Here is a 25,327-nt window from a genome sequence, read left to right as displayed (position 1 = left end):
AGCATACTATGTGCCTGGAGTTTTGATCCCAGGAGTCAGATCCGTGGGATCCCATATGGTGAATATCTGAGAGCCAGAAGAATATGCAATACAGAGGAGGGTTTCAAATGGGTTAAAGAAGACATGACACAGAGATTTCAACACCGAGGGTACACAAAATAAAAGGGCACTACACATGCAAAAGTGAATACGTATGTATATGTTGAGGTATGGGTGTGATAAAGTATATGTGGGGAGCACCACTCTTCAGGTACACAAAAGAACATTGAAACATCTGAGAGCAATGAAGAACAATGACACAAGTTATGCAGTAGCCAGACATTACCAGATGGTACATAATAGATATATGAAAGACCTAACGTTCAGTGTGATTGAAGAAAGAGGTGGAGACAGTGAGAAAAAAAACGGAGGTTCTTAGAATCCAAGTATTCAACAGTAAGGAACCAAGAGTGCTTAACGTAGATGAAGAATTGTATGTACACCTGTGACTGATTTTATTGCTAAAAATGAATTGTTTAAGAATACCTTTATTAAGATTGAGTAGTGGCTTTCCTTTGAACTGTCGGCAGCATCTGTTGCCATTTTGTTTTTTTAAATATTTTTCTTTATGGGGCCCAATAGTTTATGTTCTTTACTTGTGTTCCATTACAGAGTAGAGAAAGTTAATACATGCAGAGTAGACTAAGAAGATGCATTTGACCTACGCCAGACTCCAGGCCCACTAGGGCATAATGTTTTCAGCAAGTAGTGTGGGAGCAGTGCTCAGGAACATATCCAGTTTCTGTATTAAATGTTTATTTGATGATCGATTCAACATTTGGTTAATATTATCAGTCTGCTACCATTCACATTTTAATTTTTAATTTCAATTGGTGATATTAATGCAAAACCATGTATATGATTCTTTCATTTTCATTGAAATGTCATGCCCTGGAATGTGTATGAAGGTCTAAATACTGTTACCCAAATGGTGTTTTCAGTGTTGACAAAGGCATTAGCTGGAACGTGCCCTGAGTGACCGCTGTTGGAATCAGTTTGCTTGAGAAATAAAAACTTGGAAGCATTGCATTGAGTGCCCAAACTTTTCTTTATCCGCGGAAAGGAACAGTGATTATATATACATATATATATGTATATATATATATAGATCGTCCATCAACTTTCCACATGCGTTGGTGAGGCGTTACCTTGCCTTGAATAAACTTTGAAAAGCACTCCTGGGAGTCCTGGTGACTTTCCTTGCAAGTGTGGAAAGTTGTTGGACGATTGATGGGACAGCCGGAGTCCGCTCAGGACCGCCGTGTTAGAAGCTCCATACTTCCGGGTTGTGGATCAGTAAGAATATATATATATATTGCTGATATATATATATATACATATATACTTTGGAAATGAACATGAAAGCAGCCAGGATTTGTATTAGGAATCCTTCCTATGCACACCGTGTCAGAGGTAACGAATTCTAAAAGATTAACAACTTTGATATGGGAACTCGGTGGTAGCGGGACTTGACCTTGTAACACTGTTACTGAGTAATGGAACTTTCCTTTTGAAGCAAATTTTGCACTCAGTAAACGGTGAAACATTGTGCAGTTTTGCCAAAATCGACATTGAGGACCAGTTAAAGTGAAGGGGCAATTACAATGTATCTTGGGATTTGAAGTCCTGAATCACGAGCAAAAAACGAATGAAACTATGCAACGGAAAATAACAGGAAATAGTGATGTGTATACCACTTGGGGGTTAAATTGCAACCTGATTAATAAATTGTACTGTTTTTCGCTGCTCTTCGCAATAACGGTGATGATTGCAAACAATTAAATAAACTGGTATCATTACTGCCCCTTTAAGAACTGGAAGTATTGGCTGTTGTCCTTCCTCAATGTTTTTTAAGCTACGTTTATATTTGAAATCCAAACGAACCCACTGAGACTACAGCAAGCAGCATATGATTAAGAGTCGTGGGACTCGAAACGCGTCATGCCTGTTGTTCTTGGATTAAAGAATTTTGTCTGACACTGTTGGTGTGGCCCGTGTCGCGTTTTTGAACAAAGCGCATTTCTTTGAATACATATATATATATATATATATATATATATATTACCTACTGGCGTTTCGGCCATGCTGGCCTTTGTCAATGACATTGACAAAGGCCAGCATGGCCGAAACGCGTTTGTCTGCCCTTGGAGCGGAATAAAAAGAACTTTTGTGAGATTATCGAGAGTGTGCACCACGTTTTTGTGTCTTTGACGGGGAAACGTTTGGAGAAATTTACTGACGGGTACACCTACGTCTGTGGCGGCACCCATCCAGGAAGTAGTACGGCGTAGCACCGGTGTGAGCTTGGAAGAATATATATATATATATATATATATATATATATATATATATATATATATGACAAAAACCTCTCCTTAGAGGAAAGAGTGAGTCGCACACATCGCGGTGATATTCAAAATTTATTTGCAAACGTAAAGGCTCCTCTGTTCCTAATGCATTTCAGCCAACCATTGGCCTTCTTCAGAGGAGGAGCTTCAGGCATCTGGGGGCCGCACACACGCACTGGAACCAGGTGATTGCTCATTTTATCTCCAGTGATTTCCCTCTAGTGGGCGCCGCGATGGACTGCAGTGTAGAGCATTCTGGTCCTCGTAGTGAATTTGTCAGCCTCACAATTCTTTCCCTTCAGTGGGTGATGCCTGTTGTGGTTCGTTAATAAAAATATGCCGCATTCCCCTTGCACACCATTTTCGAGCGTGCTGAGGTCCATACCAAGGGTCAGTCCCTGGTGGCTGCCACTGCCCATATAGCTTTCGCCAAAGTCCAAAAAGTCCATTTGCGGGCAGTTTTGGCACGCTTTTGCAGGTGGTGCCTAGCTCCGCGGCAGGACCAAGCCGCATTATATTACAAAAACCTCTCCTTAGAGGAAAGAGTGAGTCGCACACATCGCGGTGATATTCAAAATTTATTTGCAAACGTAAAGGCTCCGCTGTTCCTAATGCATTTCAGCCAACCTTTGGCCTTCTTCAGAGGAGGAGCTTCAGGCATCTGGGGGCCGCACACACGCACTGGAACCAGGTGATTGCTCATTTTATCTCCAGTGATTTCCCTCTATCGATGGTTCCATCTTTTCAATCATCTTTTCATATTTTTCATTTTTCCATGTCCATATTTGAATTTATACTTGTATTTATTCTTCTAAAATTCAATATTATGGCAAGACAATCATTCTAATAATGTGTTTACATGACCAGAGAAATTTTAAGTAATTGTCAAATATGATTGCTTATTCGTAGTGATGCTTGTGATACTATCTATGTATACTCTGTTGACCATTTTCACTGTGAAAACAGGCAATCACATGGTGTATGATGTATACAGGTGGTTCACGTAGTCACTCTCATTATGTGAACAAGCCCAGGAGGTGGGCGAAATGCGTCGTCTTGCCATGTACAGCAATGACCAATAAACCAACAGCACAAACTGGTGTCCGTGTCCCATCCTCAGCCGCATGCTGTGGGAAACGTGTTGAATATATATATATATATATATATATATATATATATATATATTCACTTAAAAACCATAGGTTTCACACATGTTATAGTTAGCTGGACACTTCCCTCGTAAAAAACCAATGAAATTCCCCCGTTATAGTTAGTGCAGGCAACTATAACTCACGCGACCGCAATCCTCTGCTGATGACGTCAGATATTACATCACTGTATTTAGACACCTATTTACCCATGTATTCTTTCATTAATCTTTATTTATACATATATTACAAATATTTATTTTTCAGAAAGACACATATTTAATCAGTGATGTAATATCTGACGTCATCAGCAGAGGATTGCGGTCGCGTGAGTTATAGTTGCCTGCACTAACTATAACGGGGGAATTTCATTGGTTTTTTACGAGGAAAATGTCCAGCTAACTATAACATGTGTGAAACCTATGGTTTTTTAAGTGAATTTGCAAGGTTTTTTAAATGCTAATTCCTAACTATAACGTGTGTGAAACCTATGGTTTTTTAAGTGAATTTGTACGGTTTTTTAAATGCTAAGTTATGTATTTATTCATATTTTTTTTTTCAGGTTCTTCACCGTGCGCGCACCGTGCTCGCAGAGTGTGCGCACCCCGCGCTTTTTCGAAAAAAAAATGATTGTTTTTTTCATCCTTGGGGGTCCTTCAGTGACCCCCTGACAAAGGCTATGGGGTCAGGAACTGTCCACCCTGCCCCCTTTTCACATTCTCCATCTTTGTTTTTAACTGCCTCAGACTGCGAGAGACAAAATGGCAGCCGACACTTCCTGATTTCGACCGACTGGAATGTTTACTGTCATGTAACCACCAATCAGAATTACGCTCGCGCACGGCTGCGTGCGCGTACGGTATGCTTACCGTACGCGCACGGTGCGCGCTTATCTTATAGATATATATGTACTTTTAACTGAAATATTCTCAGGAACTACTGAACAGATTGACCCCAGATATTCAAAAGGCACATCCCTGACCTGAGGACTACCTCTCTGCCAAATTTCAAGTAATTCTGTTCAGCCGTTCGGGCTGTACCTTGGACTAAAGGTCCCTATGGAAAAATGCATGGGGAAAACGCATTTTGGGACCCCCCTTTTTTCTCGGCCCCCGCTTGACTCACCCCGAGACTTCCAGGGTAGGAGCGGAGTGGAGCGCCCCACCTATTTAAAAAAATTAGCGAGGATTCGTCAACCGGCGCCAAAGTTATTCAAAATAGAATTTTCAGATTTCCTATGGAAACAAGGTCCTAACTATAACTATCTACTGGCGACCGCCAGTAGATAATATATATATATATATATATATATATATATATATACATATATATATATATATATATATATACATGAACTGAATGAGAAAGCAATAAAATAATCTACAAATCTGGCCTCAGCCTTTACCACATGTTACATAATAATTACTTCACCTCTATTTTACGGCCTAATAAACACTCTGCAAACAAGATTTTCAAAATCATTAAACAAATTCCTTTGCTTGTGCTCAATCTAATCCTAAATTGTTTGCTCTCTGTCCTATTTTATACATTTACTTTCAATAAAAAAAATTAACATAATCCACTCCAGTTTTTCTCGATAGCCTGCCCTTTACTCTGATATTTCTACCAGAGGAACCCTACTTTGACCTATAGTATCTTAGACAGGTTTAATACCAGGAGCAGCTCGTGCAGGTAAGAGTGGTGGGGGATGACAACAGACAATGCAGAGGGAAAATAATAAGTTTTCACTCGCCGTCATCTGTCGAGTCCCCCTCTGTCCCGCCCACCACTCTTACCTACACGGGCCGCTCCTATTCAATACTATTACCGTCTTCTATGAGGAGAAAGCTATGCAACTAATAAAATCAGGTTCCTGATTTTCAAAATCATTAGACAAATTCCTCTGCTTGTGCTCAAGCTAATCCTAAATTGTTTGCTTTCTGTCCTATTTTATACATTTACTTTCAATAAAAATATATATTCAAAAGAGAGGAGTTGCCATGGGAGCTTGCTTTTCCCCCAGCTATGCGTATTTGCACGTTAGCTGGTGGGAGGAGCAGGCTCTAAGGGGAACCCATGCTGAAATATATAATGCTCATGCAATATGTTGGCTTTGTTACATCGACAATGTTTTTATTGTTTGGGATGGAGACCAGGCGAGTGCAGAAAAGTTTGTGGGGGCCATTAATGTTAACAATGGCAACTTGAATTTTACATCGCATGTAAGTGGCAATAGCGTGCAATTTTTGGATACAACTGTATATATAAAAGAAGGTAAATTGAAAACTACGCTGCACAGGAAATTGACCTCGGGGAACTCCACACTTGATAAGAAGTATTCCGTTTGGGGAATTACTTCGAATAAAAATAATATGTAGCACGGAGGATGAGTTTGCTAAATGCTCTCAAGCCTCAATGGAGAGATTTAAACAAAGAGGATATAGTGATCAAATCCTCTGGGGGGCATATGAAAAAGCCAAATCTCGAGATAGGAAATCACTTTTATCTAAAAAAGATCAAAGTTCTGACACAATTTCTATTTACAGCAGCACATATAATTCCAATGAAGACGCGACACCAAGACTGATTACCACCTACAGTAAACAACAAAGACAGGTCAGGTGTATAGTTAATAATAACTGGTCTATCCTCCTTACAGACGGGCTGTTAGCGCCCAAATTGCCTATGACTCCCACACTAACATTTAGACGTGCCAAAAACATGAGGATGGATTTGGTAAAAAATAGTCCAGAGATTGTTTCTAGCACCACCTGGCTCAAACCAAAACAAGGCTTTTTCAAATGCTCTACATGCTGTGCCTGCAAGTTTGGTGAAAACAAAACCCACTACAAAGTGCCTTTCAGCCCCAAAGAAAGACCAATTGTGGGGCACTTTACTTGCCGCACAGATCATGCAGTCTATGTACTCACATTGACATGTGGCCTTAATTACATAGGGAGCACAAAACTGCAAGTGCATGTACGTATTTTGCAGCACTTACGTGCAATAGTAAACAATGATTCAAACTACCCAGTAGCGCATCACTTTAAGGCCATACATGACAACAGTCTTAACTGTCATAGATACAATGTGATAGATGCCATCCCGACATTGCGCCGAGGAGGCAATAGAGAACGCAAATTGAGGCAGTTAGAGACACGCACAATCATTGAATTTGATAGCAAGACACCTTTGGGACTCAATATTACGGAAGATCTGCATCATTTCCTATAACAAACTACCCCCTTTCTTTTGTTCTTCTAAGTGATATAGTGTGACTCGTTTTAAATGAATTTAGATTTTCATTTTACAAGTGCAATCTAAAAGTTACATCACATATCTACATGAATTCCCAGCCTTGCGTATATGGTTTTACCATCGCACACATTAATTTTAACTTAATAAAGAAAAACTCACCTTCTTCCAAAAAAAGTTTATTATAGATGTGATTTTAATACATATTTTTCCCTATAGATCAAACAGTACTGTATCATTAAATGCACTTTGCACTTAACTCTATACACGATTTGCACATGGTACAATTTTGCACATTTCAATAGTACTGTAACTTTACACTATTAGGGTAGCAAAACAGGTGGTTTTTAAACAGGGTTTAGGTGGATTAAAATTACGTTTTATTTGAGTTCCAAGACAGCAGTTAAACATCATATTAAAAGCCACCGATCAAATATGAACTTCGATTTCTTCAGTGTTTCTAACTTTGTTCTATAGTGGTTATAAATAGGTATACCTTTAAATATTGCCGTAAATGCATGACATTGTCATAGGAGGCATTTAAGTACAAAAGAAGTCAAATGTAATACTGACTCGAGATAAATGACACTAGCAAATATATTCATGAAACTGATATCTTAGATACGTGCAGTGAAATATTAACCACGATTTGGAAAAGCTGGAAACTTGAATGCATTATTGCAGGCAGTTCTTACACATTTTATAATACAAAACGGTTTGTTTCATGCATTTATAGATCATTACATTATGTATCTATATTTTGTATTAAGGTTTTATCAGCCGGATGGCATATGAAATGTATACAGGCCCTGGTCTCAGAAATGTTATCCACGTGAAAACTCTGAGAGTCTTTCATTTATGTTTGTCAAAGGTCATGTGACACAAAGAGGTGGTACAAAAACTATCAGAGTAACACTGTTGTAATTATGTGAGCAAGGCCGGGTCTAACGGCCGAAACACGTATGACTTTGTAAGTGAGCAATAAACATTTCACGCCAAAAATTAAGAGGAGCTCGTACCTTCGTCATCGCCGGTGGGAGGTTGAAGAAGGAAATCCTGTTTGAATATATAAATATATATATATATTCAGGTCAAAGACTTCACTTTACTCACAAACTGAAGGGACCGCACTCAATCGAGGTTCTCGGTTTTAGTTTATTCACCGATAATGTTTGCCAGGACACGTTTCGGCGTTCGCGCCTTTTTCGACTGTTTACAAAGTGCAGTGCATACGATGCAATTATATCCGGTTTTCTCCTAGTGTTTCAGGTTCAAGTAAAATAAACATGAAAAACAGACTCCAAAATGTAAACACGAGTGAGGGCGCCAACATGGTGCAACTCATAATAACGTGGTAATGCAAATCATAAATTATAAATACAGAACAGCTACATTATATAATTCATTAGAAAGGCATTTTGCTATTGTGGCTGTTCCTAAACTAATCAAAACCATGATTACAAACCATGAATTCTCAACACTAAGTTGCACTATTAAGCCCTGAATAGGCATAGTTATGCATTAATATGGCAGCCTTATCAGGAGACAAAAATGCAATAAAGTGACATGACGTGCAGATATTTATATTTTTAAGCTGTGCAAATTATAATCATTTCTATTTCATATTTCAACGTAAGAATTAAGCCCTGGATGGTCATCCCAAAACGTAATGCATCGCACAGAATTAATATAATCAGAAAAATACATTTCCTTGTCTAACTGTCTCTGCAGAAATGCATAATGAAACCAGTTGTTCCTTAATTAACACTCAATAATATAACCAAAAATTGAAGAAAAGAGGGGAGGGGTCTCGTGAGGAAAAGACATTTCTATTTCATTTGTAAATTTTCTGCAAATTTTAAAAAAATGATTATGAATCAATACTCAGACAAATTATATTATTGAATTCATTACACCAATAATAGTAAATTAAAGTTTTTATGCAGCTAAGTGAGAGAGAATGGACAATATCGCGTGTCCTAGCCCAAATGACTTGCTAATTCTTCTTCAGTATTTAAGCCATTAGGGGCAGTAGTTTGAGGATCAATTATAAATCGGGATTCTAGCCGCCTTAATCTGAGTTCTCGATTGCCGATCCGGTCACTAATTGGTACATGATCTAGACAATAGAATGTTAATGAGTTTCTGTCACTATTGTGAAACTTGGCAAAATGTCTAGCCACGGGGTACGTAAAATCCTGATTCTCAATTGCTCGTGCATGTTCTAAAATACGTCGCTTTGTGGGATGTATCGTGCTTCCAAGGTACTGCTTGCCACAAGGACATAGCAAGCAGTACACACAGAAAGGCGTGTTGCAGGTCAAAAACTTATTTATAATCCTAGGGTTCTTCATACCTGGGATACTGTATGTAGAGACCTTTTTACTTTGTTTACATGCCCTGCATTTGAAACAGGGAAAAAAGCCAGTAAGTTTGCTGATGCGTGGAACAAATATTATGGGTTCATAGTGGCTTTTCACCAGCATATCCTTTAGGGATTTGCTCCTTCTAAAGGTTAGCTGTGGATATTCTGGTAATGAATTACCTATCACCCCATCTGCTTTTAAAATATGCCAATTACGGCAGAGAATTTTTCTCAGTGGACCTGTTTCATTCGAGAAGGTTGTAATAAATCTAAGAGTTTCCTTCTCTTGCTTGTGCATATCCTGTCTAGTCCGTAGTAGGGATTGCCGTGAGATATTATTGACTTTGATTAAAGTTTAGGCAGCAGATCCGGGCAGTAGCCCCGCAACTTAAATCTTTCAATTGCTGCTAGTGCCTCATTCTGAAAATCGGTGTCTAAAGAACAATTTCTCTTTAGTTGTAATAGTTCCCCATAGGGTATACTATTTTTTAATGACTTTTGATGACTGCTGTGTGCTTCAAGAACGGAATTACCCGCAGTTTCTTTCCTGAAGAGAGTTGTACAGATTTTACCATCTCTCACAAATACTTTAAGATCTAGGAAAGATACCTCTGTGGGACTTAAATGTCCACTGAAATGGAGATTATAGGTGTTATTATTCAATTCTGCAATGTAATTTCTGCTTCAATTCTAGAGCCCTTCCATAAAATAAACAAATCATCAATGTATCTATGCCATGCAGTGATACACTTGGTCCAATGATTGTACCGCTCGGCCCAGGCCACCTGCTTCTCCCACCAGCCAACGAACAAGTTCGCATAGCTGGGGGCGAAGCAGGTGCCCATAGCCGTACCTTGTATCTGTCGATAATGTTGCTTATTAAATAGAAAGATGTTGTTCATTCAACAGAATGAGATAAATTCCGTCAACATAACATTATGTTCAGTAAATTGTAAAGATCTTCCCTTCAAAAAATACTGTACAGCATTCACTCCTTTAGTATGTTCGATACAGGTATATAAACTTGTTATGTCTAGAACAATCATCAACATGTCTGATTCCCATGGTATAAACATGATATTTTTGATGAAATGAGTGGTGTCTTTAATGTACGAGGGCAACATGTGTACAAAGGCTGCCAGAAAAAAATAAATGTACTGGGACATGTTTTCTGTAAGGCAACCCTTGGAAGACATGATTGGGCGTCCTGGTGGCCGAACGGCATTCTTATGTACTTTTGGCAGATGATAAAAAGTTGCGGTAACAGGATAAGGACACGTCAGAAACTTAAATTCATTGTGGTTGAGCATCCATCGATCCGCCCATTTTTGAATGAGCACATGGTATTCATTAATGCTTTCAATGTACTCGGGCTTTGTAATTGGAATATAGCATTTCTTATCCAAGAGTTGTCTTAGTGCCTCTTGTTCATAGTACTCTCGTGTCATCAACACAACATTACCACCCTTGTCAGAGGGTTAACAAATCAGATCAGGATCACTTATTAATTGTAGAAGAGCGGTGTGTTGACTTGCAGTAAGATTGTTCTCTAGATTACTTGATGTTGTGGATCTCAGTTTTAACAGATCTTTTTTGACAGAGTCCTCAAAAATGTCTATGGTATCCAAAGGAGATATTGGCATATAAGTAGATTGTGGTTTAAAGTCTGTTCTTGGTGCTTTCTGTTCTATGCCGAAACTCCTTATGCAAAACACGTTGGTAAGGCATTACCTTGCCTTGAATAAACTTTGAAAAGCACTCCTGGGAGTCCTGGTGTCTTTCCTTGCAAGTGTGGAGAGTTGTTGGACAATTGATGGGACAGCCGGAGTCCGTCCAGGACCGCCGTGTGAGAAGCTCCGTACTTCCGGGTTGTGGATCAGTAAGAATATATGAACTGAATGAGAAAGCAATAAAATAATCTACAAATCTTGGCCTCAGCCTTTACCACATTTTACCACAATAATTACTTCACCTCAATCTTACGGCCTAATAAACACTATGCAAACAAGATTTTCAAAATCATTAAACAAATTCCTTTGCTTGTGCTCAATCTAATCCTAAATTATTTGCTCTCTGTCCTATTTTATACATTTACTTTCAATAAAAAAATTAACATAATCCACTCCAGTTTTTCTCAATAGGCTGCCCTTTACTCTGATATTTCTACCAGAGGAACCCTACTTTAACCAATAGTACCTTAGACAGGTTTAATACCAGGAGTAGCTCGTGCAGGTAAGAGTGGTGGGGGATGAGAACAGACAATGCATCATCTGTTGAGTCCCCCTCTGTCCCGCCCCACCACTCTTACCTACACGGGCCGCTCCTATTCAATACTATTACCGTCTTCTATGAGGAGAAAGCTATGAAACTAATAAAATCAGGTTCCTCAAGGACTCATGTCCTCTTCACACAATTTCGGCAAATGTCATTCTTTTCAGTGTTCACTTGAGTGATATTTTCAATTTATCACTTCACACTGACAACTTTCCACCTGCCTGGAAACACACAAATGTTCTCCTATTCAACAAAACATTTGTCAGATCATTTCAACTTGTCAAATGTTCGTCCTATCTCCATGCTCACTATTCCTGCTTAATTTTTTGAAAAACTTACAAACACCGAGATTACCTCCGATTTAGAGCAACTCAATTCTTCACCATTTGGCTTCTGTTGTGGTCACATCACTAAGACCACCCTTTTGGCAGCCACTGACAATGTTTGAATGAGGCCAGACTAGCTGCCCTATTTGTACTTGACCTCTCTGTAGCTTCTATACGATGTCTAATGCCAACCAAATTCATCCACCTTCCTCTGCTTGAATTGAACCCAGTCGCTACCCCTTACAGAGATCCTCCCTCAGTCCCACACTTTTTAACATTTATATAACCCTTCTTACAGCCATTGTAACAGCCTGTGGCTTTGACATCCTATCTTATACAGATGAGATACAATTAATAATTTCCACTGCCAATATTGCAGAAGCAACAAGAAATACGTTTCTAAACTAAGTAATGTGGCGATCTGAATGAAGGGCAACAGCCTAAAGCTTAATGGCAACAAGACAAAGATCATTCTGTTCAGCAATGACAGCACAATAGGGCCTGCCAAATGATGGCCTAGTGAACTTGGATCCATTTCAATTTACAAAAATAGCATTGAGAAATCTTGCCATTTATCATGAAGTATACCTTACCCATGAAAGAGCAAGTTACTTTAATGTGAAGAGCCTGGTATCGGATTCTGTGCTTTCTGCCCAAAATCTTTAGCTGGCTCCCATTACAATGTCACACAATTATTATTCAAGCTCTTTTTACAAGCCAGTTGGACTACGGAATTGCCAAATATGTAGACATTGCTAATTATCTCCTTATACGTCTTTAAATTATACAAAACACTGCAGCTCACATGGTGTACAATCTTTCATCTAGATTCCAGTCCAATCACTTACTGAGAGCCCATCATTGGCTGAGAGTTCGCAAGAATTTCATTTTGAAGTTCCTTTGCCACACTCACAAAGCCTGTTACTGCTCAAGCCCTTTCTATCTTCAAAGGCGAATATCTTTTTATAGTCATACAGAGTTCTTAGATCCTCGAATCTAGATTCAGCATGGACCCTCCGTATTAATTTTGGGGACCACTCTTTCTCACATCTGCCAGTCCACCACTGAGATACTCTCCCCTGGAAACTTCGTATGACTGCGAGTTTCCCTTTATTAAAACAATTACTCAAACTTTGGTTGCTTTAATTTCTTTGTCTTTCTATGTTGTTAGTTGTACATTGCATTTTTGCTATCTTTTATGCCTGCCTTCTTCATGATATCTCTTCGGGGATGACTTTAGCGCACAACAAATCCCTGTAAAATGACATTAGGCCACTAGCTTGGATTGCTTCTTGGCTGCTCACCACATTATATCATCTAATCCAAAACATCTTCAATGTGTCTGCTGTTTTAAGGCATGTTTAAAATTTGAATAAGAGATATTTTCTCCTCATAAAGGCTGTTCATACATCTGGTACTTCCATGGCCATTATGAGCAATTCCCGCCTTTGATTTATCTTGCTCAGTCTTTCGTTTTGCATTTCTTGCCAAAGAGAAGCCTTTACTGACTCTTCTTCTGTCATTCAATATCTGTAGCAAGATCTCAACAGGCTTGCACTATGTGCCAAGGATTGTCTGAAAAGAGCAAACTCCAGTCGATCCTGTGCTTGTATTGTTGATGAAAATCGATTACAACTGGAGAGAAACATTGCATTACACCAAGACGGTAGAGGTTCACTCCCATATGCCAGCGCAGTGATATATATAGCTTTATTTACATCACGCAGTGGCTAGCTTGATGGTCCTGAAAGTTTGTTAACTAGGCGCTGTATGGCTTATGCGAGTAAGCTGGCCTTAGGCTTTAAGGAGGTCAAATGAGTGAGATAACAGCCCTTATCATCATACTACATTCTTAGGATTTGTAGGTTGGAGCTATATTTAGTTCCTTTTTAAAACTGTCTGCCTCAACCTGTAGTTCTTTTTCTGACAAATACTACCACATTTGTTATTGTGATATTCACTACAAGGTAATTCTCATTACTGTTCCTCCTCAAGCAATCAATAGAGTGCCTGAGAACAATACCTAATTGATCTAATATTACTGTGCTATCAGCGCATTGCATTACAGCATCAGCAATCTTTTTCCTCCCAACTTCGGGCCAGATGTACGACCGTTTTTTGCAGTCGCAAAAGGGTATTCAACTTTCCGAATAGCGAGTCCAAATGGTATGTATCATTGTTTTGCGGCCGCATTTGCAATCGCAAAACTCTCGCAGTTTACCACTGTTTGTGAATGGGTGCGAAAATATTTTTTAAGAGCAGTCACTGCTCCCAGGGACCACTGCCTGCCCCAAAAAAGTGAAACTGAAAAGTTTCATTTTTCTTTTTTAAATGCATCCCGTTTTCCTTTAAGGAAGACAGGCTGTATTTAAAAAAGAAAAAGTACTTTATTGAAAAAGCAGTCACAGACATGTTGGTCTGCTGACCCCAGCAAGCCACCATCCCAGTGAGTGCTAGCCAATTCCCAATGGGTTCGCAAATTGCTCTTGCCTCATGAATATTGATGAGGCATGCAATTTGTAGCCCCATTGGGAATCGCAAACACTGTTTGAGACACTGTTGTACATTCCATTTTGTGAGTCGCAAATTACGAGTCGCAAAGCAACGCAATGTGCAAGCGTCGCACATCTGGCCCTTCATCGTTTATTTACTGTAATTCCAACGTCAGTGTAGTATTGTCTGTACGTTTTAATTGCACTCATGTCTTGCTATATATGGACTGCATTGCTTTTACCAATTGCAGTAGCATGTCAAAAGAGACTCACTTGTACCAGAGCCTGTTTAGGTCCATTTGTCAAAGGCAGCTATAAAGTCGTTAATGTTGGCATACAATTGGCTTGTGCCTCCGTGGTGTGCTTTTCCACCACATAGATAGCTCAAAAGTATGATCTACTTAAATTCTTGAAACCGAATTGATACTCTGGGGCAAGCTCCTTTTCATTAGACCACTGTTTAAAATCCTCCATGATAAGTGAGACATAGGGGCCGGTTATGATGCAGCTCATAAAGGCTCCGACCTATGGTCGGATCCTTTACAGCCACACCGTAATGGACTGAACGGTTTCCTTTCCAACCGCCTCATTACAATGGAGTCAATTGGAAAGGAAACCGACTGGTCATTCCGTCTGGCTTGCGACAGGCTCAGAGAGCCCGCCGGCCAGTTCAAACCCGGATAGTAATCTCAAGGGCAGGCCTTTTCGCCCTTGAGATTACGTTGACGGTTTCCGACATGGTTTCAATGCTGCCTGTCCGACAGGGAAACACTGTCAGAAAGCGTGTTTGGGAGCCCTCTTGAGTGCACGGCCTCCAGTTGGAGGTCGAGGGGGCACCTATGGTGCCCTCTGTTGATTCCTGCACATTGTAGCAGGCACTTTGAGGTGCCTGCAACAGGGTGCAGGGATGAACCGCACCTCCCATTTCACTATGGGTGTATGCATTACGGCGGTTTACGACCGTAATGCATGCTCTCATAGCGAAATATCGGCATGCGACCGATCCTATTGTGGCAGTTGGGACCACTGACCGGGTGTCGTCGGCCCCATGACCGAGTCGGTGTCAAGTGGGAGTGATTCCGCCTGACATCGTAATGACCCCCATAGTATTTAGCCTCTTTGTCTAGGAGAGCTATCATTTGATACTTAGATTACTTGTATCTGAGGGTCGGCATTTTTGTGAAGGGGCAAAGAATCAACACATGCCCGACCCTGGGGTAACAACAAAATATAGTAGGCATTATCAATGGGAAATAACCAATCCACTCAGCAGGTCTCATAATTATAAAAGCCTGCTGGGAACCATCGGGGCACGGTGCTTTATCAGATTTTACCCTACCTATTAGTTCCTCAATCCTTTTTTAGAGGCTCATTGTCCTCTTCTGGAGTCTCAGTTAATTAGGGCTACAATAAAATGTGTAGTGGCAGCAGTGTTAATCTTTCCATGGCCAGATTTTTACAGATGATTCGATTTCTAGAAGAAGACAAATTCGACCTATGCTTTCTCCAGGATGCTATATCCACTTAGCATTTTGTGTTTCCCTCTTAAAAACTGATTATGAGCTAGAATTTCCTGCCTTCTTTTAGTTCACATTTATCACATGTAATCACACACTCTCTTTTGTGCATGCTTTGCCTCTCATACTTCATGTTTATTCTGTTTGCATGCTTCCTTAAACTGTCCCAAATCTATGGAGCTCGCAACGTATTACACTTAATTTTCATAGGAGCTTTCTAGCATTCCATATGATTTCTAATAAACCCAGTTGATTGGGGCTCATGTCTGTTGACTGGTATTGCATTCTGTGCCAGCTTTATAGGTTTTTCGAGCAATTCTGCAGGCATGCACCATACATTATGTTTGTTAATTTAGGGAGATGTTAAAAAGAGCAGTTGCTGGTTAGCAATGCACGGAAGCAAGGACCAGATGTATGACCCTCAGTGTTTGCGAATAGCAATTTCCATTTTTTGTGACTCGCAAACATTGATATACAAAAGTGTCTGAGGCACTGTTTGCGATTCCCAAATGAGTCGCAAAGGACATGCCCCTGTAACATTTATGAGGCAAGCCGTATTATGCGTCCCATTGGGAACGTCCGGCACTCACAGGGAAGGTGGCCTGCTGGGGTCAGAAGATTATCATGTCTGTGACTGCTTTTTCAATAAAGCAGTTTTTTTTAATGCAGCTCGTTTTCTTAAAGGAAAGTATGATGCATTAAAAAAATAAAAATCAAATGTTTCTTTTTTTAATAAACATTTTCCCTGGGGACCCCTTCCAGTTTATGACAGGCTTACCACCAATTTGAAATAGGTGGTAAATGCAATTGTTTTGCGACTGCATTTGCAAAACAATCTGACATCTCCCTGCAACTATGTATTAGGAAGGGACGCCCCTGGTACACCCTTACTAATAGCGACTCACAAAACCTATTTTGTGAGTCTGTAACAAGTTAGCGACTCACAAAATAGTTTTGGTACATGCTGCAACCCCTTTTTAGTGGTCACAAACAGGCCAATTTCCTGTTTGCAACCATTAAAAACGGTTGTACATCTGGCCCCTGGTTTTTCACTGAAGGCAGCTTCCCATGTTATTTGTTTCATCTGTGGTAGACCTTCTGCCTTGTCAAGCTATTGAGCTGGGTTATGCTGCTGTAGACCTTCTGCCTTACCAAGCTATTTCAGGTTCTGCTGTTTTGTTGATCCTATTCCATGAGGTTAAAAGGTGGTGCAACATTTCCTAGAGTGTAATCTAAGACTGACATTCTGCTTCCTGACGCATGACATATTACATTTTTGTATTAATTTGATATGTATTAGTTATTTTATTATTTTAGATGTTAAAATTATGAATCTATTTATTTTTACAGTTTAAAATTTTTAATTTGCAATTAATATTTTTATATTTAATTCAGAATGTATTGTTTAGCAGCTTGTTTTGGGTTTTGTAGGGACTTAGGAATTTTTTATAGTTAAATTAGTAAACATTTATTTTTCAGTTGCAAGCTGTTGGATTTGTAGAAGAATAAGGTGGGAAGTTATTTCAATTCTATTTTTGTTACAATTTGTTTATTTCAATTAAATATTTAATTAGAAAAGAATTATGTTAATATGTCAGTTGTTTATTTGTTATGTAAATTGTTGTTTGTTAATTAATTGTTAATTGATTGATTAATAAGTATATGTCATAATACCATTTGTAAAGGTATTTTTTATTTCATATTAATTGTATATTTATTCCTTTTATTTGGGGAAGATAGCATTTTGGGGGGAGTAATGGCATTTTTTACGTTTATTTATTTTGTTATTTGTTTGTTAAACTGTTTTGTATTTTTTATTTTGTTATATTGAATTTAATTTATTCATATAGTACATATTTTCAATTTTGAATGCATTTCGAGAATTTTTTGTTGTTAGGTATTTCACTGTTTAAAAATTAGTAGGAGTTTGAAAAGTATATGTAACCCCTCCAAAGTTCAAAACGTTTCCTACTGATGCTTAGATTGGAGTGGAAATAGTAAATCTTACTCTTCTAAAGTCCAACAGTTTCCCTTCTGTTGCTATGATTGTAGAAGGAATAGTAACTCTAACCCCTCCAATGCCCATCACTTTCCCTGATTTTGCTTACACTGGAGTAGGAATGATCTAAAGTCCAACACATTCTCTAATGTTCTCTAGTTTGGTGTGGGTATGGTAAATTTAACTCCTACAAAGTACAACACTTTCCCCACTGTTGCTTAAATTGGAATGGGAATAGTAAATAAAATCCATCCAACGTCTAGCACTTTCTCTGATTTTGCTTACATTGGAGTAGGACTAGTGACTCTAACCCCTCCAGACTCTAACTCTTTCCTTACTGTTGTTTAGGTTAGAGTGGGAATAGTAAATCTAACCCCTTCAAAGAGCAACACTTTCTCTGATGTTCCTTATGTTGGAGTGGGAATAGAATATTTTGTGAAAAGATTATCTTTATTACAGAAACCCGCAGGAACAAGATATAAGGGGCAATATGTAGTCATTCCATGGGTCCCTGCTACCTGGATTCTAATGAATGAAAAGTAAATTTAACCACGCCAAACTCCAACAGTTTTCAGACTTTTGCTTAAAATGAATTAGATAATATGCTAGTGTTTTTTTTATTGTTGTTATTGTTAAATATTAATTTTTTTTATTAAATGTCTCTATTTAATATCACATTTGTTTGTATATATATGTATATATTATTGTTAATATATGGTTATACTGTTTAAGGATTTAATCTTGGCTCCTTTCAAGCCGTTGGCTGTGTTTAGAAAAGATTCATTGTACAACCGAAAACTATTGGATGTATCAACAGCCTCTGAGTATAAGACCTGCTGGCAATGCTCTGGGGTCAGTCCTGATGGATAATTCCCAATTCAGTAAATATGTTACTATGTACTTAGCCAAGTTCCATATCTGCTGAGTTTACCCAAGTCGGTACTGAGGTTTCTTGTCTATCCCCAGAAAGTGGGGCTCTAAAGTCTATGCACTCAATAGCCTCGGTATCTACATCCTTGAATGTGGGTTGTGATTTGAAAGGCTGAAATAAATTCTCTATTAAGGAAATGGCCTTTAGAATCATATTAGGGGTTGCAACAAGGCTTACAAATGCCCCCTTTCTTCTTAGCCAGAGGATTATCTTGATGTACCAATTTATCAACTTTTGGGTAGTTCATTGAATTACATATCCTCCCTTCTGAGGGTTCTTCAATGTCAATATCTAGAAATGATTATTCCTCTCTAGTTGTCTTCAGCATTTTCGTTTAGCAACAAGTTGTAACGGATGACTTTAGTTACGAATATGAATGACAGGATGTAAAAGAGGGGGCCTTGAATACATTGCACACACTCTGAAGGCTGGACTGCTTGAATGGGAGGTGGGCAAATATTAATAAAAGGTGTAGTCACTGGGTTTAAATAATGTTAATTTACTTCTGACTTCAATATAGAACGTACAGTGAACTGCCAGCCTTCTCAGTGAAATTCTCTTGTTTGTTGCTTTGGACTTGCACCATTGAATACAGGTGATATTGGGCTTTTTTCCACTTCATTGGTCAACTTGATTGATTAGTCAGTGTAGTTGCTATGACATGTTGCTCGTGCAAGCCATTTACCATGTTATACCAATCAAACAATTTCTCTTCAATTTCGGCAATACTGTACAGATCAGTTGCATGAATATATGTTTCCTGGATGCCTCTGATGGCAGGATCTTTGGCATGGTCTGAATATGACTACTCTGTGAATTGTGAAACATAATTTGTTATCCTAGATTCTTCATATAGGTTATTCAGCTTCCTTCTTTTCATTTTGGACATAAAGAGTTTGGATAATGGTTCTCCCTGTTTCCTGTCTTCAGGATTGTTATCGTGGGAGAAGGCAAGTGTTTTTGTGAGTTCAATATTCTCTGACTGGTGAAGGTATTCTGTTCCGCTGTTGGGGGGGAAAGGGGGCGGGCATTGCTGCTGAATCATACCTCCCTATTACAATCAGACCAAAATCTGCTTATTGGTGTATATCTTCTTCAGTTGGAGCTCCGGTTTTATTCTGCTCAGTTTGAACGATGATAACCACAAGCTTTCCTGTGCCGGCTTTATGGTTGTCTTAGAAGCTGAAAGACTTCCATAAATCATAAGGTGACATTTTTAAGGGAACTGAACATTCAAAAATACTTGTTTAAATGCTTCAAATATTAAAACAAAAGAACAATTGATGAACAGAATGCAGAACAATGTCGCACCTTCACCCAGTACAGAGATCTGGGCCTAAATCCATTGTTTTTTTCTCCCCATGCCATTCCAGATTGAACCCAGCCATATGCAAATCAAGTCTTGACCCTGCGCCCAATGGGAACAGTCCACCCCGAACTGCCAGGCCAAATCTTACCTAGACTGGAAACAAGCATCCTGGGACCGGTTTCGGGGTTTCACCTCTCATGAGCCAGGAGAGCTTGACTCCAGTGGCATGGAGAGCATGGGACCCAAGTCCGGGCATGCCCGTCCCACTCGGGGTGACAAATGCAAAAAGAACAATTGATGAACAGAATGCAGAATAATGTCATACATTCACCCCAGTACAGAGATCTGGGCCTATGTCCATCGTTTTTCTGCTCCCCATGCCATTCCAGATTGAACCCAGCCATATGCAAATCAGTCTTGACCCTGCGCCCAATGGGGACAGTCCAGCCCAAACTGCCAGGCCAGGTCCTCCCTGGATTGGAAACAAGTATCTTGGGACCGGTTTCAGAGTTTCACCCCTCATCAGCCAGGATAGCTTGACTCCAGTGGCATGGAGAGCACGAGACCCACGTCTGGGCATACCCGTCCCACTCGGGGTGATAAAATATGAAAACATCACTCTTGTATGTGCCATGTATCATCATTTTAAACTTTTAAAACATGTTCTGTTGTGTTGTCATTCTGCCACCACTCAATTAATTTCAGTAGGCTTTCAACAAAGCATCAACACATTATCACAAACATTTGTATGCATATTTTCAGTTTGCAAATTGATTTCACAGGTCACAACATGGATGGGATTTTCGGGCAACCTATTGTTAAAGTAAAAATGAATGAACATGGTGGAAGAAAAGCATAACAGATCCAAAGAAATTTGGTAAACTGAGCTACCACATATTCTGCAAAAATATTGAATTTTCTAGCTTTTCTTGTGGAATTCTGATTACTGAAGTATGATTTTTTTTTTAAAGAAGGCATTAGGCCTTATAATGTCTTTGGTGGTCTTGGAGTGGGACCACCACGCTGCCGCCTTGCTTCGAGACCACCAAAGCCATTTTAAGACCGCCCACCAAAGTACAACTATTTTTTACTCTGGCGGGTGGTTTACTCTTTACTCTGGCGGGTGACTCTTTGGTGGTCCCACCTTTAAAAAAGGCACTGCAATGGGAGCGTCAAGGGCAGTTCCCGCAGGGCATGGACTGTCAAATCCATGCCCTGCAGGAACTGGGGGTGCATGCACACAGGGGGCACAACATGTGGCACCCTGCATGCATCCCATGGTGCAGAGGCAAAAGGGGATCCTGTAGGGCCCCTTTTGTTTTCTCATCACCACACTTTTCATGGTGGTAACACCGCCATGAAAAGTGTGGTGGTGAGGAAATTCTGAATATGCTTGGCCGTGCCACAGAGGCACTGAGAGCATATTAGGGGCCCTAGACCACTGCACCACTGCCAGGGATCGTGGATCCCTGGCGGCAGCAGCAGTCCCTTGGTGGTCCAACCGCCACAGTCCTAATGCAGCATGTGGACCGCCAATCTGGTGGTCATGGACCCCCACCATGGGTTCTGCAGTCCATTGGACCACCAAACTCGTAATAAGGGCCATAGATCCCACAATTATGATTTAGTTATTGTGTGCTAAGTCAGCCTGTGTAAACCCACTAATCACCACATTAATAATTGGTACGATGCTGTCGTTGTCTATGTAGATTTTTTTAATTGAGAAGGCTACTTTTTTGTTTCACTGCTCACACAGATAATGTGCACATTACAGACAAAGGTACAAAAGCAGCATTCATTTCAAGGACATTAAGAACCTGATTTAGATCTTGGTGTATTGGTTACTCCGTAACGATGATGACGAATATCCCGTCAGCCGAAATATAAATCCCATTATATCCTATATGATTGATATTCTTAAAGATGCGATATCCATCACCGTTGTGACGCAGAGACCTGTCAGCCAATATCTAAATCAGGCATTAGTCCCTAATTAGAGAGGAGGAATACATTTCGATCCATGCACAAACTCGTCTTTACACACAAATCAGAATTCCAATATTTTCAGTAAGCACAGCACCCCTGCAAATCTGGCTGATAAATTTCTTCCGATTAAACCTACCAAAATGTACCAGTGAAAAAGCACAGTAAATTCTGGTAATTTGTGCAATTCAGTACAGAAGCACCAATATTATTCCGCATTGCCTGAGAAAAACTTAGAATGTGATATAATTTCCACACTCTACAAATACTGCACACTGTGGTATAAGTGTTTATTGGTTGCAGCTTAATACTGTATTCTTCAGGATCCCTTAAGTAATCAGGACCTCAGACCTCAAAGGATCCCATACATATTGCACATATTTTAAGGTTCCATTTTTGTAATCCTTAAATAGTCCTAGTTATACATGAAGAACTAACAATTCAGAATATAAGTAGGATAACCAAATAAATAAGAAACACCTTTTATTACAAAGAGTGCATATGTAGGTTTCTTTTCTACAACCATATATATGTTTTACATAATTTACTTTACTCTTAAAGGTAGAAATAATACATAGGGGTCAATTACGATGCTGGTGAGAAAGGCTCTTAATCGGATTCGGGTCTTCCAAATCAGATTTGGAACCCGTTTCCCGACCGATTCGGAAAGGTTTCCAAATGACCAATTACGATGTTCATAAAGCGTTTGGACTTTCCAACTCGGGTCTGAATGGCATTCAGCGGAACTGAGTCGTTCGGAGCCGACTTGTACAGGTCTACGGAACGCGTTTCCGAGCGATGTTAGATTCGGACAGCCTATCTGAATCGGTTGTTCCGACTCGGATCGGCTGTCGGAATCTGACTTTGTGGGCCCGTAGCAGGCCCCCCTACACCATGGGCCTTCCGAATGGGGCCCATGGAGGTACCCGAGGGACCCCTCTTTCCAACCATGCACAGTGTCACAGAAACCAAGAGATGCCTGTCACAGAGTGCACGATTTTCCCCAACCACCCCTTTCTTGAATGGACCGAAACACAGGCTCCCATTGAGGTCAATGGGAGTCCGACCGAATCGTATCCGGAAGCATCGTAATCGGTCGGTCGGACTCCCCGTATCCAATTTGGTTAGAAACCATTCCGAGACTGATTCGGTCGGAATGCTTTCCGACCGGCATCGTAATCAACTCCTTAGTGTTAGTAAAGCTGCGATCCTGTGTGTCCTTGTGAGACAAAATTAGTAATTCTTGGTGAATAACGTTTTGAAAAGGATCTGCTGAATGTGCATGGCTTTCATTAGAAAGACATTCATGTTTTTAGCACCAAGATAACTTGTCTATCAGTGTTTTAAAAAGTTTAAATAGCTTAACAAAATGTTTACAGAATATTTTATAATTTAGCTTTAGTGCTACTATATGCCCATACTTTGTTTTCCTTTTTCAATAGTTAGCATTTTCTTGCCTCATGTTTAAGCCAACCATTTTTGTTACAATTGTACCATCGATTGCCTCCTTCCAATGGCCCTGTTTATAAACTACTACCGTTCCCTGTATCAGGCCCACAGACTGAAGGTATTAAGAGTTGGCTCATTTAGAAGATTTGTTTTTGTTTGCAAATGTGTGATTTTAATATTTGCACAGTAACTTGTGATAATGCCATGCAATGGACTGAATAATATTTTAGTATGACTTGTGCATGAGGCGCATAGGAGGGTTGTAGGGGTTTTACAAATGCACAAAACTGGTCACAAAAAATGGTTACACACCCATATTACGTTGGTACAAGATGCCTCCTAACATGCATACAACAGTATCGCTGACATATGATGGCAGCACACAGGTGCATTTTGTAGCACCCTGGCATATTGACTGATGGTAATTCCTCTGTCATTAGATGACAAAATGCACTACCATATGTGGCTGTATTCCAGGCATCTCATGTCAGTTTCTATGGCATATAAAAAGAGTATGTAGGGCATAAGGTGGCAGCACTCTAGCATATATAGCAGCATCCATAGCCGTGGCTGAGAACACCTGAGTTAAAACGTGATTAGTAGCTAAAGTAATCTTCATAAACTTCAATTCCATGTTATAGCTATCTTATCATTAAAATCTAAAGTATCTTTTTTCCTCTTCAATGATATACCTTTCAAAGGGCCAACGGCTGTATGACGTCAATTCAGTTCATGACACTTACGGTGATGTTATGTCACGTATTGTAATGTCATGTTAAAGGGTTCTTGATGCCACGTCTGCTACAACTATAATTTAGTTGAAATGACACCAATGAGTATGCTACATTTCATATGTCAGCGAATCGGATAGGATGGATGGCTTCATACTAACTGGAAGATTAGTACCATCTACACATATTTAATTTACACGAAGGCACCTGTGTGTAAAAGGAAAATGCTGTGATGCTTTACATACCCATCTAGAAGTGTTACTACATTCTTCTTGGGTCGGCCAATGTTAGGTCCATAAATGGGTGCTCTGGAGTAAGACCTGATGGACTGCAGTATACTCTTCAGTTGAATGTAATCCTTTCCAAATTGGGTACCATTCACTGCACGACCCATTACTGTCCGATAGTTGTTGGGCTCTGTAGAAACATTAGACATATAATAATTAGTGCGTTTGTAGTTGACTTGAGCAAATAATCCACCAGAAACACGAGGTGAGATCAATATAAAAAGAAAATAAGTCTGTGCGTATTGACTAGATAGGATAAAACACAGACTATTTCAAAATAGATTATTCACTAAGCATTCTAAAATATTCAAAATATATACATTATCATGATGCTCCCTTTTGAGTGATAGCATGTGCTCAGTTTTGAGAGAGCTACAGGTAATGAGCCAAGCTAACTCAGCCTTTCATCCTTCAGAGTTTGACGAATTGTGTCGCACCACATTAGGTAATTGTAGCATAGGCAATTTGCAGTGCTTTGAAATTCAAAACTATGCTCTAAAGTGTCACATAAAACACAATATTACAATGCAAAAACAAGTTATTACAGCTACAGTTTTCCCAAACTCTTGATCATATACAGATTTTATAACGTTAACATCATTAAACTATGCACATTTCCTTAACCAACGTTGTACTAATGACCTATTTTTAGAATTTTTTTAAACTCACGATACTGTCTGCTGTAGATGTCTGAAGTGGTTATAGAATATAGAAGATAACGTAAATGAGGATCTAAGAAATAACATTGGTACATTCCTTTTTTCAAGAAGGTGCCCAATGTGTTTTTCTACTTCTTAGGGCCACATGTACAAAGAATCGGTTTGGTAAAAGTGGTCACAAATTGTGCACAGGTTCTCATCGAATAATTTTTGCT

General features: G+C 39.5%; 1 protein-coding gene across 2 annotated transcripts in view; it reads right to left on the bottom strand.

Moving 5' to 3' along the window:
• Positions 1-25,327, bottom strand: part of HPSE2 (heparanase 2 (inactive)) — a 1,995,135-nt gene that overhangs the window by 620,658 nt on the left and 1,349,150 nt on the right. For both annotated transcript variants that reach the window (XM_085615005.1, XM_085615004.1), the window contains exon 5: positions 24,412-24,583. In XM_085615005.1, the coding sequence (XP_085471131.1) occupies positions 24,412-24,583 (172 nt within the window). The remainder of the gene's footprint in view (positions 1-24,411; positions 24,584-25,327) is intronic.

This window comes from Triturus cristatus, chromosome 1_2 (genome assembly GCF_964204655.1).
Source record: "Triturus cristatus chromosome 1_2, aTriCri1.1, whole genome shotgun sequence".
Taxonomy (NCBI): Eukaryota; Metazoa; Chordata; class Amphibia; order Caudata; family Salamandridae; genus Triturus; species Triturus cristatus.
Note: the sequence above shows the minus strand (reverse complement) of the source record. Positions and strands in the feature narration are given on the sequence as shown.